This window comes from Pezoporus wallicus, unplaced genomic scaffold, assembly GCF_028554395.1.
Source record: "Pezoporus wallicus isolate ANWC-B61680 ecotype Strahan unplaced genomic scaffold, APGP_CSIRO_Pwel_v1 contig_2384, whole genome shotgun sequence".
Classification (NCBI taxonomy): domain Eukaryota; kingdom Metazoa; phylum Chordata; class Aves; order Psittaciformes; family Psittacidae; genus Pezoporus; species Pezoporus wallicus.
In genome coordinates this window covers 5,839,177-5,861,380 of record NW_026640488.1, presented here as the reverse complement: position 1 = coordinate 5,861,380, position 22,204 = coordinate 5,839,177, and the positions used below count along the sequence as shown (strand labels likewise).

The window sequence follows — 22,204 nt, the reverse complement described above, 5'->3', positions numbered from 1 at the left end:
TTTATTTGACTGACTTTGGTATTATAATCCTGATCACTGTAGTTATAAGGAATGCATAGAACCAAGCATTCCTCCATACCTAACCCTAAGGACTGATATGGAAAAAGAACAGACTTATAAATGCTGTGGACATGAGAGACATCCAAAAGTGTATGCCCTGTCCCCACCGACCCTGTATGAATGCAGAGCATCTCATTTATATCCACTACTTTACTTGAAAGCCTGCATGGGAAAAGTGCTCAGAAAGCCATACAATCCAAAACGAATATGTCCTGGCACAAAATTATGGGTCTATAGATGGCTTTCAATGGGATATCAGCACTAAATCCAGTCTCATTTCTCTGTTCAAAACAGCAAAGTGATTGGCACACAACACCTCACTGAGGATGTTTATGGCATATTTTGCAGTCATACACAGCCAAAGCAGTCATGTTTTGAACCGGTAAGTTACTCACACATTTTGCACTTTAAATAAACCTGTAGTTTTATTGTACAATAGTACAGCATGTGCCTTTTTAACCAAAAGCTCAGCATCACACAACACTTTAATCTTCCACTTAAACATACACAGTCCTACAACACAGCTCAGTTCAGCTAGGAAAGCTACATAATGAATTGATTTATTGAGAGTCCTGACTATGGTGTTCTTAAGGATGTTTACTTACAGCAAGAACAGTGGCAGTGGTTCTGGTGTTGTAACATTTAATTATTTTAACCTGTTCTCAGCACAGCAATAGCAAGTCATCGAGCGAAACTAAGCGATCATTTAGGGGACACCACATTTGATCACAAATGCGTGAAACAGTAGACCAGAGGATCTCACACGTGTATACAAGTACAGATTAGAAATCTGTTACAAGATCACTTTGATGTAATGTCTACACTATGCCACACAATCCATCACACAGGAAGACGGGATGCATGACAAGCATTTCACCATGTAGTAATATTGTTTGGATTGAAATTGTTAGGTTTGAAAGGGCCAGAGGAGGGCATTCTGTACAAAAATACACTTGCCTTATTACATTAGTTTACAGGTCAGAAACACTCTTGCAGCCATTTGCCCACATGCCAGCAGTCTCCTGTTACAATTTGGTTTTAGATGGTTTGCTTCGATTTTACATGGTTCAGCTGAAAACAGTATTGTTATTTCCAGAAAGAGTGTGCTCTGTGTTATGTGTCTTAGCCTTTCAAATTGTCATAAACACCTGTGTTGGTGCAACTGGGTATTCCTTAAGCACGTTCCTGTGCCCAGCTAGCCACAAGTTGTTATCAAGACATGTTCAGATAAGATTTTTCATTTGCAAAGGGGTTCCTCATTGCAATGGAAATTTGAATTTATCACTGCATAACAACTTACTGCAAGTGAAGTTCCCCTGAAGTCTGAAGTTAAATATCTACTACCCGAATGAACTACAGGTCACATAGCAAACTCCTGATCAGAGACAGAAACTTTGTTTTATTGTTGTTCAGTTTATCTCTGTATGTAAAACCTTAAGTCTGTTACTGCTATTTTTATTTCAAATTCTCAGAAAACATTAATTTCAGTAAATTTTTAAATACCCAAAGGAGGTAAATTTGGATCCTACTCCTAAACATGTGATTTTTCACTTATGGCAGGAGCATGACAGTGTATTGTTGGTTGGTTCTGAGTGGTACTGATCTCCTGCAGCATCAACTAAAATAATATGTTAATTAAAACACAGACAGTGATACTAAAGAAACAGAGGAAGGAAACTGATATCAAACATCTGATCTTGAATTAAAATAGACCAGCAATAGTGTGTAATCTTTCAAACAGATGAGATGTTTAGCTGCTATCAAGTAGCATACCCGCAGTGGTTTTGGGAGAATTATATCAAACTTGCACCCGCTACGGTTCACATGTATTCTCTGACTCCATAAATTTCACTCATTTTAGGCAAAAATACTGAAACAAGTTAATTCAAACATACTAAAAAAATGGAGGGGAAGGGGATCTTTTTTACTCAAAGTTACTTTTTTGTACCCTCTTCAAGCATTTTAGAAAAAATTTACTACACTGAAAAAAAAATTACTTATCCATCATACTTCCAGTTTTAGATAAGACTAATCAGCAGAAGAAACAAAGTTGGAAGCAAAACTATTCTTGGCTAAATGCATGTCCTCAGAAGACTTCCAGTTCATTGTCTAAACTGTAACGTTTTGGTAGCTTTCAGTGAAGTTACAAACTTTCAGCTAATCATCTAGACACCACTGACACATGGAAAGAATGTTGGAAAAGATGGTTATCTATTTAAAACAGACATCACCTGAAACAAATTTTTTTCTTGCTGTAAAACAACTACAAGCAGTATATTAACAAGATGCACAAGCTCTTCTTCTTCGCCCATTCAGAATTTTTATTTGGTTAATAAGTAAGTAATGAGAAATAACTAAAACCTGACCCTGAAATATCATTAACAGTTTAAGGAATAAAGCTCTGTTATTTCCTGAATTCACTCCACGCCATCTTTAATAAAAGAGCTTATGCAGATTCCTTCTCCTTACTAAAATTAAGCCAGTATATTTTTCTTACATATTTAAATAGCCCCAACACCAGACACATATGAAATGTTATATTGAATTTTAATCCTTGTAAAACATAATTACACGACACACTTAACATAAATCTTTTCAATAACACCCATTATAGGACTCAGTAAAAAGCACTTTTTACTACTATGCACTGTCAAATATTTCTGGCAGTATTGGGAATTGACTACAGCATATTTATTTTTTAAAATCAAGAGCTAACCTACATATTCTGAACTTGCAAATAATACACAACAGATTGTACTTCCATATCGGCTGCAGTGACACTCACTCTTTTTTTTTTATTATTCGTATGTAAGAGTAAATTTTCTGTAATAATATGAATGAAAATTAATAGCTTATTTACTAGCTAAGAGGCTAGTAGTTATTTGCAATCATATTAATCAAAAGATAATTGAAAAATTCAAAGTTAATTATTGTGAAGTGCACAAAATCTAGAATATAGGGATTTTCCACAGTACACTATACTAAATCAACATAGAATAGTTAAAAGCTGTAAAGCCAAAATCTTAATTTAAAAATTTAGTGTTTCTGACATCATCTTCCACCATTCCATCAATTCTTCTTTCTCCTCTTCTTTTCTTTCAGACAATGACTCTAGTTCAAAATCAACCTAAGAGAAACAATCAAAAACATTGGTAAGACTTGTAGAAAGAAAGGAGTGTAGGCTTTTAAGAGTAATTTATTATAAGTCATTTATTGTAAGAGTTGTTTAACACAGACATGGGGCTTAGGGAGATACCTTCAGTTTTAGGCTGTTTATTCCAAAGTGTCTCAAGGCTGATTTAAATATGTGCAATACTAGCGTATCAGTACAATAAACTTATGTGAAAATGCACATAGGTGGGCAAAATTTCCAAAAAAAAAGACTTTTTCATATATAATAGTCAATAAAGCAATACACATGTGAGCACTTACCACAACTGCAGGGCTAAAGGGCACAGCAACTTTTTTAGTTATTGCTAGATAGCCTGGTGCTGAGGCTGTAAGTTTGTAATTTCCAGGCACAAGCAATCTCCAGTAATCACCATCCTTGGCTGTAAAGAACAAGGAAAAAAAAAAAATCCAAATAAATAAGTATAAAATTAATTATGCAGCTAATGGAAAGGGACTGTATATCTTGTCAGAGCCTTTTGTATTCCTGTTAGCCCTTTCTTTTTGCCTGTCTGAAAGTATTCTTCTGTAAGAGCTCTATAAGTATGTCATTACAGATTTTCTTCTTTTCAGGTAAACAAAACACAGATTTAAATTCTGAAGTTGTGTTGTAGCCTACATGAAAGATTTTGCCTGCTGAGGCTGAAAGCTCTCCAGCACACTGAAGAAAAGGGTAACATGGGACAAACCTCAGTGCAAACCTCATGAAGTTCAACAAGGCCAAGTGCAAGTTCCTGCACTCGGGTCAGAGCAATCGCAAGCACAGAAACATACTGGGCTTAGACTGCATTGAAATGAGCCCTGAGGAGGACTTCAAGGTGTTGGCTGCCAAGAAGCTTAACATGAGCCAGCAGTGTGTGCTTGCAGCCCAGAAAGCCAATTGCATGCCGGGCTAAATTGAAAGGAACATGACCAGCAGGTCAAGGGAAGTGATTCTGCCCCTCTGCTCTCATGAGACCCCACCTGCAGTACTGCATTCAGCTTTGGGGCCCCCAACACAAGAGGGTTTGGACGTGCTCGAGTGAGTCCAGAGGGCCAAGAAGATGATCAAAGGGCTGGAGCACCTCTCCTGCGAAGACAGGCTGAGAGAGTTGGGCTTGTTAAGCCTGGAGAAGAGAAGTCTTTGGGGAGAGCTTAGAGCAGCTCCAGTGACTAAAGGGGACCTGCAAGAAATCTGGAGAGAGGCTATTTACAAGGGCGTGTAGTGACAGGACAGTTGGCAATGGTCTTAAACTGACAGAGGGGAGATTTAGATTAGACATTAGGAAGAAATTCTTCACTGTGAGAGTGGTGAGACACTGGCACAGGTTGCTCAGAGAAGTTGTGGCTGCCCCATCCCTGGCAGTATTCAAGGCCAGGTGGGATGGGGCTTTGAGCAACCTGGTCTACTGGAAGGTATCCCTGCCTGTGGCAGGAAGGAGACTGGAACTAAATGGTCTTCCAACTCTGATCCTCCCTGTACCTGCAGTGGGCAATTACTTAATTTCTTACATGCTAATACTCTGAATTTCTCTATCTCCAGAAAATGTCGCAAAGCTGTTCTAAAGGCCATTTAAAAGACTTGGCCATGCTCTTACTGCCAGTTGCTTAAATGCTTTTTCAGCACATCTACAGCTACACAGCTCACAGAGGGAAACATTACTTAAATGTCTGCAATTCACACAGTTAAAAACGTCAGTAGTCAGTCCAATTGTTCCCAGAGTTTTCATAAAACAGAAGGGAAAAACGTACTGCTGCTGAGCTATGATAATGATCTAATGATTCCTGGCACTGGAACAAAGCTGAATTTTAACTCATGAACAAAGGAGTGGGGGAAGGGAAAAAAAAAGCCAAAGAATATTTATCCTTCTTTTTGAATATGCTAAAACTCAAGTACTTGTTTTCCTCAGTGTTTTGACAGTACATGACTTTCAGGCTTATACACACAGAGTGATGTGAGAGGATTCCTGGTTAGACGCTTTTCTGTACCACAGCATGAGCTGTAGTACTGTATCCATTACTCCCTTACACCTCAAAATACCTCCTTGTACAGCTTATTCTCTTTTCATTACTCCTGAAAATTGATTTCCAGCCTCTATACTTTTTGCCTTCTTATACATAGTGAAAGAAGGTGGCTAATATTATCACAGACTGCTCCACCTGGCAGAAATACTGGCCTCTTTGCAGGTGGTAAGAGAAAAACCATAAATTAAAGCCAACTGAAGGGTCTACTAGTCCTGTTTCATAGTATTATGCATCTCTAACAGCACATAACGTTGAGAAAATTACCATAATGAAAGCTCATGCATAAAGCAGTAACATTTTATTATTGTTAATCTAATTAGCATCTTCATAGAATCACAGAATCCTTAGGGTTGGAAGGGACCTCTGGGGATCATCTAGTCTAAACCCCTGTCAAGGCAGGGCCACCTAGAGCAGGTTGCACAGGAACGTGTTCAGGCGGGTTTTGAATGTCTCCATTCCACAACCTCCCTGGGCAGCTCATTCCAGTGCTCTGCCACCATCAACATAAAGAAGTTCTTCCTCATGTTGAGGTGAAACTTCTTGTGGCTTAGCTTATGGCCATTGCTCCTTGTCCTGTCACAAGCACAACTGAAAAGAGTCTGGCACCGTCCTCCTGGCACCTGCTTTTGAGATATTTATATGCATTAATGAGATCCCCTCTCAGTTTTCTCTTCTCTAGACTAAACAGGCAGAGCTCCCACAATCTCTCCTCAGACAAAAGATGCTCCAAATCCCTGATCATCCTCATGGCCCTCTGCTGAACCATTTCCAGTAGCTCCTTGTCTTTCCTGTACTGAGGAGGCCAGAACTAGACACAGCACTCCACATGTGGCCTCACTAGGGTCCAGTAGAGGAGAAGGATTACCTCCATCGACCTGCTGGCCACACTCCTACTAGTGCACTCCAGGATACTATTGGCCCTCTTGGCCACAAAGGCACACTACTGGCTCATAGTCAACTTCTCATCTACCAATACTCCCAGGAGTATTGTGCAAATAAAACAAAATGGTCATTCAGAATAAGAAAACAGGTCTACAAAGAAGACTGCAAGTTTACACTGTGTGAGCTACATTTGAATTCATTCTTAGAACAAAGGACCACCACCAAAGAAGTGACACATAATTTTCTACAAACAGCAGCACAATAATTTCTTCTTTTAGAACTGCTCTTCTAAAACAAGGTTGCATAATTGTAAACAGCAGAGAGAATTTATCTTCACAGAAGTAAGTTATGTAAACTGATAATCTGACAAGAATTTGCATACCAAAAGGTCTGACTGCATTGTAAGTAATATAACACTTTTGGACTACAATTTAGCCTTCAAAATCAAAATGGCACTGCCGATAGGACTTCAAATCCTGACAGAGCTGTGAAATCTGCACTACAAATCAGAAAACAAACTCAGCACAAATAACCAGCAGCCACCAGAACCAATTCACTCCAGAGATCCATGAAATCCCAACAATCAGTCTCAGCTGGTCTGAGAGCAAGATACAAGAGAAAAATAAATGAAATCCTGCAGGCAGCAAGCTGCTTGAGGCACAACATGCTTTCCTGGCGTCAAAATTTTGCTCCCTTAAAGCTTCAGATAGTAGGATCTGAAATGGTTCCATGTTGCCAAGCAGAGGGAGGAGCAGTATATTCCATCACTTCTTGTTTTGCTGAGGCTCACCTGATGTAATGTCATGGCTTATCCCCTCCACAGAAATCGTAGCATTTGCTATTGGATTGCCCTGAAGGTCTTTAACAAATCCCTTCACTCCTCGATGAATCTAAAATAAATAAAATCAGAAATACATGCAAAATCACAGGAAAATTTCATTAAGAAAGATGGCCTTTTCATCAGCGAGATACCTACTGATATATCTAACAATGCACATTACAAATCCCATGGTCTACATGCCGACACCTACCGAGGATAATTACTAAACATCATAATAGAACAAACAGTGAAGAGGAAAAATAATTCAGCCGGTAATTGTACTAATTCCCCTGTGCAATGAAAGTATTTCTCAGAAATACACAGCAAATAATAATATATATGAACAATGACTTGAAAGTCATTGTCACTGCGGATTAACTACGGATTAACCACTGTGCTTGGAAAGACAGCCTAATAGAAAAAAAAAACTTCTTTTTTTTCTTTTAAGTTTCATCAGATGGAAGAATTTGGGGTAATAATGGACATAACTTCTTAAAAGAGAAGCATTAACAAGGTTAAATGAGGCCACTTGGACTTTGATGGGCAATCCCTGTGTGAGATGCTTGAGCTCCCTACTGTGCACCCAAAACATCCAGATCTTTGAGCTGGGACCTCATAGAATCACAACACTCCCTACAAGGCCTGTGACAGAAAGGTGATGGTGCATCATGTCCTAGTTTCTTCTTGCCTCTTAGACAACATACACCACGTAACAGCACCAGCAGTACCTAGCCTTCCTGCTCCCAGCACATATGAATTTAAAGCACTGATTTAATTGCAGTGTGTGGAGACCAGTCCTGCTTGTATTCTTTAAGGATAATCTGAAAGCAGAGCTCCTCAAAGGCAAGAAGCTGAGTTCAACTACTTTTTCATGGCCTGAGATAGGGAGCTCTCAGCCCCAGAGAATGTGACAATTTGAACCTGTGCAGAGATGCATCTCACTGGGAGCCTGGAAAATAAATGTGGAAGTACTGTGGAGTTAGGCTTCTCTGATTCTGTGATATTTGAAAAGATTTGTGGATAACAAAGTTTATTTTGAGATTTTGATATTCCCCTTTATGAATCTATATAGTGTATTCAGCTGCTATAATTTTATTCACCAGAATCCTCTAATTTACCCCATCAGAAGCCTGATACAGATCAGCTTAGAAAAGCAGAAAGTACATATTTGCACCATTCTCAGCAATCACAGGGGAGCTGAATCACAGAGATGCACCTCTTACTGTGTAAGAGGATAAAAAGCAATGCCAGATAGATCATCTGAACTTCAAGGTTAAAGCCAGCAGCTCCACAGGAGCAAAGGAAGTTGGCAAAATAATCTCTTACACATTCGTAATTTTTAAAATGCATTGACACCATAGTTTTCCATGAGTCAGAAAATTAATCCACATGAGAAGGAGCTGAACAATTTGAGATGGACCCCATAATAAATGGGTAAAAACTTGCAGGGTGGGTAGAGCCTTTTTCTCAGCCCACATACAAATCACTAGCAAAATGATATGACTCAAACATTTCAAAATACTCAAATACTTCAGATTTCTGGCTAGCTAAAGCATTTCTGCACAAATAACTTCTTAAAGAAGTTAAGGTATGAAGTGTCTGGCTCTGCTAACAAAGTATGTTTCTGATTTCACAATCCCACATGTGCAGCCATTAACGATATCAAATATATTTGTATCCTTTAAGTACAATATCCAGGTCTCAGGAATTCAATACTCCCACACTGCTTGGAAGCATCATTTCCATGCAGCCTGTTACACTGGCATGAAATGATTAAAATCAAAACCAAACCAACAGAAAAAAACAACAACATACACAAATCCCCCCAAGTTTATTTCAGAGTCTTAACACCTAACAACCCATTAGCACAATATTATCTAAATCAGAGAGCAGCAGAATATCTAGAAAACCAGGATTAGAGGTGCCCCCTAACACTACACTGAACTGCTAGGCATCTGAAGTCTAATCCAGCTGTCTAGGCCCCTACACATCCACAGTGATCCATCCCACGTCTGTACACACGGTTTCATATCTGTAGAGGCAATCCATCTCTCTTAGTATACACACTAGTGCTGGCAGAATGAATTATACTCTCTGGTGATGTGTATTTCTTTTCAGTGAGGAAGTTAACACAAATCATTTAAATTAAATATCTGCAGGAGCTTAAATAACATCTTCTTTCTTTTCCCCTCTTCTTCCACATAATTAGAAAGATTACATAGGATTTGCCACCTTAGAGACATACAAGAACTATGGAGTACCAATTGGATTAATATGAAATTTTGAATTAAATGTTCACACAACACAATGTTTATAAATTTTATGCACAATAGGTAGAGTTTTGCCATCCTCTTTTCTGTTACCTGTTCAATGTAATTGATAAGAGAGTTCTTGTTGTCCTCCCAGTAGCCCTTCAGAGTTTCTTCAGGTGGGAATTTTTCACAGCTAAGCTCCACTGTGATTTCAAAACAGTTGCTGCTGAGGTAATTGAAATCCTGCATCCCTGCAATGCCAAAAAAGAAAGAGAATTAGTGATGCATTTTGCATTCTTCTGGAATAAATAAAGGGGAACACATGAGATGCTTAATACACCTATTAAGAAAAGAATAGGTATAAATACTGTTGGTGCAGTTCTTAATTCAGAAGCTTTAAACTGGAGAAACCAGATAGATAATTAAATCCCAAAAAATTTTCTTCCCAGATAAAGTTTGGAAAAGACTTGACACCTTGCCTGTATACTTCTACCTGATGCTGCACCTGGCTGGTACACTTCTACCTGACACATGGTTTTGGATAGCTGACAAATTATTTTTTAATCTCTTCAGGAATAGAAAATTATTTCCGATTTTGCCTAAAATATTTCCATATGAAAGTAAAAGATGATAACCTTTGTAAGCCAAGAAGAATGATAATGAATTATAAAGCAAATGAAACATGCTAAAGTGACTTTGAAAAAGGGATTTATAAAGATGGGATAAAAACATATTGCTTTGGGTTTTTTTTTGTGAAAATATCAAGTTTCAACTTAGTTACATTTTACACTAAAAATATAAATTTGCTAAGGAATGTTGTTTTTCTAGCTTTTCTGCAGAGATTCCAAACATTAAAAAAAAAAAACAAACAAAAACAAAGAACCAAAAACCAAACCCAAAAGCAAACTTCGTACAAAGTTTATTTACATGGATATTTTTCCATGGGTAGGAGTATTTCCCACCCATTCAATGCTTCTACAAAATCAGTACGGGACAGCCTTCAATAAAGAAGAAAAAAGAAACTGTACTGGTAACCAAAGGAATTTCTAGCATTGTGACTGGATGAACCAGCTAGGGAGGGACTGTAGCTGTCCCCAGGAGAGTTATATTTTTTTGCAGAAGATGATGAAGAATTAAGCTCTTGCTTCCCAGCCTACCTAGCTAGCAGAGTAATTGGATTCTCAAATGGAGGACTGAAAAGAAAAAGGCTATCTAGCATTTTGAGCATCCCCATGGAGGTCAATGGGGGATTGAAAAGAGATTCAAACCCAGCTAATTCATTCAGCCCTATATTTCCCCATGCAAGCTACATAAGAGACCGAATGCAGTCTCTTTACTGAAGCACCAGTGTTATTCACCAGTCCAGAAATGTCCAGAGAGCTGATGTCATATCCAAAAGAGAAGCATGAGGGCAGCAAACAGATTGAGTCAGGCGGGATTTTGCCAACACGCTACGGTGAAGAATATATTTTCTGCCAACCAGGCAATGAGACTCCTAACTACCGGTAAGAACAGGGATTTTTCAGATTCCTAAAAGAACCTTTTTGTTTCTAAATCTTTCTTAGATGGCTAAAAAATGAAGACATAGAGGCCAAAGGTGCTCCTGAGAGGGACAGCTTTGACATCCCAACAGGCAGAGTACAAGATGGACCATTCAGCAGTACACACCGATAGAGCAGCAGTCATAAGTAAAATCCTGACAGCAGTGCTGACTGCCAGGCATCTGTTCTAGGCATTTGATAATGTTATTTTTCTTGATTTTTGCCTCTCTTCTACAAGAAAGGAAGGTTCTGTGAAGAGGAGAACTGGGAGCTGAAGAGCACGATGTAATTCTACTGCCCCAATTCTCAGCAAGTTCCCCCCTTCCCTTTCCCAAAGAGAGGAATGCCCTGGTTTCTCAAGAACAGAACACAGAAGCAATATATTTCCTAGTTTTGTGCACGATACCCATATCTTATAGGTTTTTTTCTACCTTCTGATCTGGTCCACAGTTCATATATGTTGCCTCTGAAAAGTTTTCAGACTAAAGCTTCCAAGAAAATTTTCACTTGAACTAAGCAATGTTTCGTTATTTTCCTTAGCACTAGACATGGATATAACAGAACTGGTTTTGCTGAATTATTTTTGTTTTCTTAAGTCAGCCTGTGGCAAACATCACCATGGAGGTTTCATTCAAAAATCACAGCTTGACAGCTGATTTCTACACTTGGGAAAAAAACTAAAAACCCCAACAAACAGATTCATGCTTTATGGTTCAAACTATATGCCATCTCTCTGGTTTTTTATTAGTTGAGCCATATTAGGATCATAGATCCTGGTTACAACTAGGATTTCTGTCCACTAGCTTCTGTACAAATACATGAGAAAAAGAAAGGTCCCAGGGAATTTACGGTCTACATTAAAATAAGATCCAAAAGGAGGAAATAATTCCAACTTTCCAAAAAAGTCTTTCCAATGGAAAAATGTGCCTTTGGCATGTGCAGTTTAGTAAAATCAAAGCATTTCATCAAAACAATTGAAAGACTCTTTTTTTCAATGCATTTTCCTACGGGAAAAGAAGCTGAAGTTAAATATGTCTATGCTTTTATAGTTAATACCCAATAAGGTTACCAATTAAGGTAACTGTTAACTGAATTGAAACAAATTTTAACTATTAAATCTCCCATGGAGATGCAAGTATCTTCACATCTGGTTTTGTTCCCATGGAAATCAAAAGCTGTTGTCTATAATGCTGCAAAACCAGGCCTCACCACTTCCTCCAAGGTTGGATGCTTTCATTATTGAGGTTAAAATGAATAGCCAGTAGCCTGCTCTCTCTGATAAGGGTTTGTTAGGGGAGTTTTTAATGCAATAAAACCCCACACACAAACCTTAAGCTCATGTGATAACATAGCAATCACTTGCCCACTGAAGAACTATTAAATTTGCAATAACCTGAACCCTAACTGCACAAAACACTGTAGAAAAAGCAATGAAAGAGGAATATTTTAACAGACATCACAACGAGCTTTATGAGATTTTACAGATGTACTGTGGTGAATGATCTGCCTTATATTTAGCATTAACCAGACAAAAACTTTTAGATAAGGTGGTGGTATTCCAAACTACAATTAAACCAATGAAAATTCAAGCTTAAAATAACCACCAGTAACACAGAACCCCCACACAGTGGGACTCACCTCCTGGGACGCTGTACCATGCACCACCATTAGTTGTTCCATCCACAAAGCTGCTATCATCGTCATTTTTACGACACGGTGGTCTGTTTGGATCAGACATAGCGGGATTAAAAGAAGAATAACTGCGAGCCAGGCTTTGGAAAATAGCATCATCAGGGCAGGAGCTGTATTCATGAGCACTGCCTAGGGAAGAAAAAAGTTCAGGAACAGGGATTATTAAAAGGGCAGTCATACCAACTGGTCTCACAACCTAGACTATCAATTCTGCACTGTATGACTGTGCCTGGAAATTCTCTGTACACGGGTAAGTGTCTTACAGCATCACAAACTAATATAGCATTATCTTAATAATGTTAGCATTTCCCCAGTACTTCATCAACTGCCTGCAGCAGGCTGCCCCATTACTTAAGGTGACCATTAGTATCTGTCAATATTTCTGAAAATATTAATTTAAAAATGCACCAAAAAAATCTAAGCTATTTTAGGCTTTAGATATTTTCTTAATTAAAAAAAAACAAAACCACAGTATGCAGACAAAGGTCTCTCCCTAAAGAGCTTTACAGTCTGATATTAAAAGGATTTGCAAGTAAACTGTGAGAAAGTAGATTGAAGGAAGACAATCACAAACAATACCATCATATCATGACCATTTAAACCATGTGCACATTCTCTAGCAGAAGAAAAAGCAAATTAATATTGCTGTGTGCTAAATGAGAACATCTCAGCCACAATGTCATCCTTTTAATATGGGACCAATACTGAGAAAGCTGAGACAACAGTAGTTGTTTCTATTAACACACCACTGCTTCCAGAAAATCATTTTTTAAAGGTGCAAGTAGAGAAACCTTAGGTCATGCAGGCAGCCTAGCCACATCTCTCTCACTTCAGCTAACAGGGTACGAACAGCCCCAGCTAATTAAAGAGGTAAGTTGCCTTGATTAAAATATCTGAAGGACTGTGATTCCCTCAGGTATTCCACTATTTTTGTGGTGTAACTCTACCAAAGCGAACTATAATCTTCACAACTAGAAAACATGCTCATACAGCGACTAGCTGTAAACATGTGATTACTATGTTAAAATAAGTCATTACAATGCAAGGACAAGATATTTATGAAGGGGACCTTAGGTAGCAGGGAAATAAGTGTAAAATGTAATTTCTATCTCCTACTATTTCATGTTAACTTCTATTACATACCACTCCGAGTCTCATCATAAGGGTAGTTTGCAACGAGATCTCCTCCATGAAGATTGGCAGAGAGCACAAAGGGGATATCCATAATCCAGTGAATGACACCTTTTGTTTCAGGAGCAAGCTACAACAATATAGAATTACCAGCAGTTATAAATTGGTAATCATTATCACATATATTGTGAAGACATTTAAAAGAACAGCAGTTTTATTTTGGCTTCAGAGAGAACTGACAGTCCTTTACATCAGGTTTATAATTATTTAAGTAGATTAATATGTCTAAAGTTGGTGTAAATTAGTTTAGAATGAGAGCACAAATAAAGCAATCTCAATCTTCTACTAAAAATAATAAATAAATTTAAAAAATCTACCGAATTTTGAACCAAGGAAAATAAACTAATTCAAAACAGAAGTTGGTAGGATGCAGTGTGTTGTCTGCACAGAAAGTAAAATTACTTCACTTTATAATTTGAAGACAGTATATGGCTATTAAGGCCACAAACCTATGGTACTGCAGTCACAACACCGTATTTTCTAGGACCTCCTCTGAGGGTAAACACAAGAAGATAAAAATCCCTCCAGGAACACACTTGCATATTTAAGGCTTAAGCTTAACAAAAATGCATGTGCTGTATGTGAGGATAACTATATGGCCAACGATGTAATTAAGCACAATACACAAGAGTTTCTGGGAATGGTAAAAATGCAGAATATCTGCAAGAATTGCTCCAAATCAAGGGAGAAGGCTGCATAATCTCTGGCCGTAAAATAAAACATGTTCTGAGTGAGGAATTTTCTAAGAATTAAGCAATATAGATCAAAAGATTGTACTGCAGTAATTCATTTTGACAAAACTTTTCAGAAGCATCAGATGGATAAATTTAAAAAAAATGAACAAAGTATTTAGAACTTGAATCATAAAGACACAACTCTTAGAGGTGGTTACATGCCTACTTGCATAAGGGATGGGCATATAAGTGATCCACTATTCAGTCCCTACTTACTTTAGGATTCTGGTCCACAGCTTTTTTCATGTTTTTCAGTAGATGGTTGTTTGGGCCACCTTCTTTCTCATTAACATAGACTATTCTATCAAGATCAGGGAAATTTCGGTTGAGATCTATCCCTTGGGCATTGCTTCGACCAACAAACCAGTCTTTAAGCTCACCGGGCTGAAAAAGGAAAAGAAAGAAAAAGAGAAGGGAGATGAGTACATTCAGGAGATTACACATCAAGCCTTGAATGGGTGTATTTAGCCATGTAAATTTGAATCATGGGTTTATTTCCCATGTTCTCAAGAATTAGAAGGGATCATGTGACAGTAAAAACTTCTGAAGCACCAAGAGCTGAGTCATTCCTATTTCTTCCTAGACGTCTGTGGGAATAAAACAAACCTTTGTTTCACTGAGGGTCTTGGGGGAGAGGATCATTCACATAGTGGCAGATCTGGACTAAAGATGGGCAAAATTACCAGCAACACCAGATTTTTCTGTGTCTTCTGAGTTTTTCCCCTGAGAGCTGGCTTTTCCCCATTGCATCATGCCTATGGTCCTGAATTACAGACTTAATTTTAGTGAGCCTCAGAGCAACTGTAGGTTTATCAGCCAGCCACAAAGACCATTTTCACTCATTTCAAAGTTTCTCTAAATGGCTTCAGGGTAAAGAAGTACTTTAATCTTTATTTACCAGAGATTTTTATTCTTATGGTGAATATCAGGTATGTTCACTGGAACGGTAGCACTGAAGAAAGCTGTAATGACAATTTTTTGCAAAGTATTTTCTTTAAGTTGATTCTCTAAAATGGTTTTGGGTTGCGTTAAGGAAATGCCTTCAGAGAACATAGCTTTCCCTAACGTCTCTGTAAGCTTTCAGTTCACTTTAAAGTAGGTTTAGTTTGGTTACTGGTTTTAATCTTGGGGTATACTGAGTCTACTGTCACACACTGTGTAGAGAATCAAGATAGTTGTAAGTTAGAATAAGAGTGGCATTAAACCAAACTGTATTATAAACAATATGTAACTTGTAAAGCAACCATGTAAAAACAAGTGTACTTTGACTGAGGAGAAGAAGTTTCAAATATTATTACAGAATCTCTACAGAGATTTCGAAGTAAAATAATGCACCAACTTCATGATAGCTTCTGCTTTGTTGCCACGAGAGGGAGACATAAGACCAAATATGGCTTAAAAGAGGTCTGGTTTTGTGGGTTTTTTAAGACTTCACGAGTATCAGTTTGATAAAGTTCTTAATAAGATTTTACTTATTTAATCATAAATAAGTAGTCACATAAAAAGATTCAACATTTCTATATTCTTGAAAAAAATAAATACACCTTGTAAAACAAGAAGCATTTTTGTTTAGAACACAATACACACTAGAAGCTGTATATAACAGGGTCCTATTTGCCCTCTATTTGCTAAGTATGTACTAAGCACACTGCGTGTTTCCTGACTGAGTCATCATCCTAAAATACATGCTAAATTTTCTTGACAAATATCTCAATTAAAGTACCTCCTGCCTGAAATTTAGAATCAAAGTTATTCATGTTAAAAAGATGGTTCTCAAAGTTTACTTGTTTTGGGATCAAGCTCTGATGAGTGTGAATAATCCATGTATGTGCATTTACATGAGGAATTTTTTAAAGGAAAGATCAACTTTCCCTTTTTTACCACTTTTGAAGCATCATGTATTACTAGAAGGTAGTTGTTTAGGAAGCAGTTCAGTTAATGAACTGAATAGAAATTCAGTCAATGAAAGAATATGCATGAAACATAAACATCATGTATTTTAAAATACAGTAAACTCACAAGACAGTCAGGTGTTTGTTGAAAATCCAAGCATAAAATCCTCCTTGTTAAACAGAACAAGCCTACTGTTCTATTAGCAAATACTTAGTTATGTTGTTCCATTCAATGATCACCAAGATTTCACGTTATCTGTAAAACTGCTAATTTAAATTCTCATTAATATGTTCTAAGATTGGTACAGATGTTGATAACAATTCTTATATATGTAGCCTTACAAACCTGGGATGCTGCCTTCTCAAAGCCATCTGGGTTCAAAGATGGCATGATATGGATACGTGTACTATGGATCAAGTTGATAATAGTTTCATTTCCTTTCTGGTATTCATTACACAAGTACTGAGCCAGGAAGATGAGCAGCTCCCTCCCGACAGCTTCATTTCCGTGCATATTCCCAACATATTTAAATTCTGGTTCTCCTGCAAGAAGAAGGAAGAACATGTCTTAGAAGAATATATAAAAATTACCCATTGACTGGATCACACAGCACACGCGAGATGTGGGTACCACTGTTACTACAACTGGCCACAGGATCCCCAGGAGGATACAAACCTCCTTCAGAAAAGTAGATTTAGTGTTTTAATAAACTCTGGCGAAACAAATAGTAATTTATATTCACCTGTTTGGCAAAGGTAGAGAAAGAATACCAGAGGGCAATACAGTACTTGTGAAGTAAGTGCGATAACTTAACTCATACAATTAACCATTCCCATTTAACACTCCAATAAACAGTCCAGTATTAAATATATGCATAAATATCCCAGTATATTAATGGAATACATTGAATATTTATGCATATATTTAATGTTGATTTTATATATACTGTATTAGTAATATATATAATATTCAATGTGTAATATGCATTCAATATATATTCTATGTTGAGAGAACATATGTAAATATGTTAACCAATTTTCCCAGTTGCTCATTAGTCTCATTCTCATGACCGTGGACATAAAAACCACACAAAATATGTCTTCTAGAGATGTGAAGGATTTGCCTTTTAAAACATTACATTTTGAGCCCTGATTCCAGAGAACTTTTAGGATACATGTAAATACTTGAACAAGATTAAAAGGAGTGTCCTGGATCTACAATAAAGAATATACTGTTTTCTGAGTTGTTCCTTATCCTTTTCCTTCTTAAATGCAGTTTTTCTGCGGTTACAGCTTTAATCAAACATTTTGCTGATAATATTCTCTGACTAGGTTTTAAACACACTTTATGATAGCCTTTAGCGCTATCGCGGGGACAAATTGAAGCCAGGAAGAGTGTTACACAAATGAGACCTAAATAACTGTTAATCAAGCACAGAGCCATATCTACTTACGACTCTTCAGTCTGTGCTTGTTAACCTTAATCCGGTGGTAAGATGCTAGCAGAGTGCTAATACTGTAACTTCTTCCCTTCCAGCTAATATGGCTTTGTACATATAGATTCATCCCTGAAATTTTTTCCCAGATAGGTTGAGAAGTTTTGTGGCTTCAGTGAAATAGCTTCATTTTATCTGATAGACACAATGCCGTCACTGTGACTAAAAACCTCCATTTTCTCTTCTGGCATTGAGTTCCTATTTACTGCTTCTTCTTGTCTGTTAATACTAGGGAAGGCAAGATGTCTAATCATCAAGAGTGATCAGACCATGCAATCAACTTCATCCCATTAAAATAGATAGATCTTTTTTAATAAAATACACAACACTATGCATCACATATATTCATAATTAGAATACTCATGCATATGTATATTGGCATGTTACTTATGGGAAAAGAGCTCACAAGCTAACAGGTAAATGTGTTATTGTGGTAAATATGAACATGGTTGCATTTTGTATTTGTGGTTTTCCCTAGGACATCACTAAGGAAGCCTGAAAGAGAAATAATTTCTCCTAATTCCCAGCCCTGTGCATTAATCACCTATTTTTCTCTCCCACTTTAATTTTTGAGGCCTGGTTCAAATTAAGAAATAGAAACACATGTTTGACATAGGGTATTGCTTAGCCCCCTCCCCAAAGAATCATTAAGAGTGTTTAGAAGGGTTCATGGAAAAAATTACAGAAGGGTTCTATAGTGAACCAAGAGTATGGCTTCATCTACAGCATCCCTTCAGTGGTAATGATGCATCTCAAATGAGCATTAAAAGATAAAAGGGGTTTAGGAAGATGCAAAAAAAAAGAGTCACTGGAAATATAGAAAGTTTTTCCTATGAAAAGTGATTGAAGATATCAGCCCCATTTTCCTTAGGAAGAATAAAAAAGGACAGTCAAATACACCAACCATTATGGCACAAAGGAACTGGACTGGAAAGCAGCATTTCCCTACACCACTAAACAAGAGACAGTTATTTTCAGTTAAAGGGAACAATGACCATTTTTAGACTGATAAAAAAAAAAAACACATTACTTATAACACAGAATCTGAAACCAGTATTCAAAGAATCCAGTTGGCAGCAAGGTGTCAGCAGAACTCCAAGTTCTGCTAGCAAGCCAAAAGCTAAAATACTGGTCTAAATGAAAATGCAGCCTAATGAAAAGGGAAAGAGAGAGCCAAGTAACAACCCTGCTTCAAAACTTAACTCTGTATTCATGTTTTAGCTACCCTAGGCATTTTCTTATACCTTTCTCTGAAGCAAAGAACTGCATCTCCTAATAATACTAAGGCTGCAGAAACAAGGCTGTGCAGTCCATACACGAGAACTATTCTCTGCCAGCCCCCACCCAGCCCTGCCCATTTTCTTACTTGTGGGCACAGTAATCAAAGAAATATTGCATTTCTGCTCAATAGCAGAAGATATTGAATTTCAGACTGTATCTGACAATTTTAGGAAAACTCTTCATCGTTTTGTCAGTGTGATTTACATCTAAAGGAACAATGGAAAAATGGTACTTTCTCATATCTAAACTTTGGAGCTGCTTCAAGAGAAACAACTACACTTTTACAGTTTATTTCAGCAGTTACAAGCTGGCTGTGAAGGAGCTAGCAGTTCACTCATTAGATGTCCTTGCTCATCATGGGCAAAGTCAGAGGATTGATTCTGAAAAAAGGGATAATTCTGCCAAAGTCATTAGTTACCATCACAGTGCGCAAAAAGCTGAGAGATCTTCCACAGGCTACTATCTGCTGGTATGACTTTGCAGTTAATGAAGCCTTATTTCTGCCTTTCTTGTAAAGGCTGCAACTCTGGAAACATTTTTTTCTGAGTTGCTTTTACCTAACTTCTTTCCTAATCATCTCTTTATGCAGGACAATGTCCAAAGCTGGAGGGCAGACTGCTAGCTGAAGCCAATAGAAAAACACCCACCACTCTGCTGGCCAAGTTAAGCAAGCCCAGCTGCTTGAGCTTCAGTGAATGACTGCAATGCAGCCTTGCATCGCAGGCCAACTCTGGCTGCTGATGGAACCAACTCCTACTCCACTGCATCACTAACAAAGATACTTCAAATACAGAGGATGCCAGTCACCTGGTCCTTAAGTCTTAACACTTTCTGGGTTCCCTGGTCTGTTCACTGAATACTTCCTGCCACACCATTTCTACAAGCTTCCGGCTTCTCTGGCAAATGGCCTACTTCACTGGAAAAACAGCCTTTGGCCACCTGTTGCTAGCATGCTACTTAGCAAGAGGAAGAGCAGCTCTTCCCATTAATTCTACATGAGCCATTTAATGCAGACCTTAATCACCCTTCATAGGATTCTGACACTGTAATTGCCTTACATTTATTTTTTTTATTATTAAAAAGACTGTAAATGTCAATTTGATGAAGAACTTTTAAACAGTTTCTTCAAACCAGTAGAAACACTTCTGTACCACTGCAGAACTGAAGAAACATAACTGGCTTTTCTCATTTAATTGAAACACACACAAAAAAGTAAAATTGTTTTAATGGATTCCCATGGTCCAAGACATGATAAACATAAATGAACATTTCTGTTGGTTGAATATTTAAAATTCTTATTCAATGAGTTTTATTAATTTTCTGACAATATATACTGACAAGTGATAATCACATCCACAACAGCAAAAGTATGTCTTGTGTAATAATGTATGATATTTACAAATGTTTACACGTAATTTCAGCTCAGAGGTATGTGATAACAAATGAATAGTGGATGCTACCACCTTTCTGGGCAAGTCATAAGAAATGAAACACAACAACCAAGTTTATAAATACCAGAGTAACTCTGGTGAAACCTAAGCCATCGCATCATTATGGCTTTTAGAAGGCTTTTACATCGCCCTTAGACGGACTGTGTGGTTCATTACAACCAGATGAACGATTGAGGAAAAAGTACTTTAAAATGTCATGCCTTTCTGGTTCCTGACAAACATTGTGAAATGTCACCATTTGCTTCTGTAGTTAGTGCCAGCTAAGGTCTTCTGCAGTTTCTTAGGAACAGTATGTACATCACTAATACTAGACAGATCATCCAATTAAAGATGACAAACCACTGCCATTTTCAGGTCAGGCTGTGTTTATGCGGTAAAGACAGTAATTTTCTAAAACATAGGGACAAAAAGTTTAGCACCTACTAATCATATATACTAGTAGTCAAGATAATGTCATGCTACTTTTCATGGTCCAGTGTCAAGCAGTTAACCTTAAAATGCACAGTACTTCACTCATGGAAGCTGTATGTAAGAAAAAAAATTAACTACTGGGAAGTTTAAGTGCTTAATGAACCGTTCTGCAAATCAGGATCAAATACCCTTAAAAACTTCTGCTTTCCTGTGTTTCTTTAAGGAAAAGCCAACAATGTTCCTGAAGGAATAGACTAAGTGGTTTTGACTATTTACAGTTGCTTGCCATTTTTCATGGCAATAAGTAAATTTTTCTTGTAGATAAATGGCATGGAAAATCTCAGAACCCCTGCTGGCAAGAAATTCATTCATTAAATGTGACTGAAGACTTTCTGATGCTTCACATTTTTGCTAGTAGTTTAAAAAGAAATTCTCTGGAGATCAGCTATGTGGAAAACCAAAGAAAATGAGTTTCTCCTTTGAATATGAAAGAAGAAAGAGGGAAAGAATAAAATAAATGAGGAGGTGAGATAGGAAAGGGAAGAAATTAAAAAAAAATACATTTTAACACCCTGTAAACTAAACATCTGGAATCTGCCTCAACAGCATTTCAACAGAAATGTTGATCTCCATAACTTGTGTGAAAATGGCATTGAAACATAGAACCACAATGTACTGTATAGGCCTTATATAATTTTAGGGTGACAGGACGAAGATGCATCACTGGTCTAACCTAGCTGAAAGAGAAACTACTGGAAGTTTCACAGATGGCTTACATGAAAGCAGAAACAGGTCAACACTGAAAGCCTTTGAAAAATCCAGTCTTTCTTGCTGTCAACTGGTAGAAAATACACTGAGAAGAAAACAAGGAGAAGAAAATCAAGGATCTTTCAGCAATCTCCTGCTTCAAAAAAATGCATGCATTTTTGAGCAGCCATGATTCAAGAGTGGCCTCAAGCTCTTTCTGGAAATTTTCATAATTATTTGTACAGTACTGCTTAAAAATAAAGTTAACAACAAAGTCTGTACAGCACATTAAACTTGTAGTGAACGTTCACAAAGAACAACTATGTTTCTTCTGGCCTTGACACCTACAAAGATGCAATCCCCATTCTACTAAGTACAAAGTCTGTCAGTTGGACTTCAAACTAGGAACTTATATGTCTTTGTGTTGGAAATTCAGCTCTGCAGACAGATAACCTCATGCTCAAGACAGTTATTTCCACCAAAAAGTTCTGTGTGACTTGATGCTTTCTTCATGTTTCCAACAGCCCACTCTCACCCCTGCAGTGACAGAACTTGGCACAGCCTCCTACGAGAAGTGGGCAA

General features: G+C 37.5%; 1 protein-coding gene across 1 annotated transcript in view; it reads right to left on the bottom strand.

Annotated features, from left to right (window-relative positions):
* Positions 1-2,588: 2,588 nt before the first annotated feature.
* Positions 2,589-22,204, bottom strand: part of CPE (carboxypeptidase E) — a 53,627-nt gene continuing 34,011 nt past the window's right edge. The window contains exons 2-9 of the mRNA XM_057419048.1: positions 16,583-16,779; positions 14,561-14,728; positions 13,563-13,680; positions 12,366-12,548; positions 9,298-9,437; positions 6,905-7,004; positions 3,493-3,611; positions 2,589-3,187 (exon numbers count right to left, since the gene is read on the bottom strand). Of these exons, the coding sequence (XP_057275031.1) occupies positions 3,089-3,187; positions 3,493-3,611; positions 6,905-7,004; positions 9,298-9,437; positions 12,366-12,548; positions 13,563-13,680; positions 14,561-14,728; positions 16,583-16,779 (1,124 nt within the window). The 3' untranslated portion in view covers positions 2,589-3,088. The remainder of the gene's footprint in view (positions 3,188-3,492; positions 3,612-6,904; positions 7,005-9,297; positions 9,438-12,365; positions 12,549-13,562; positions 13,681-14,560; positions 14,729-16,582; positions 16,780-22,204) is intronic.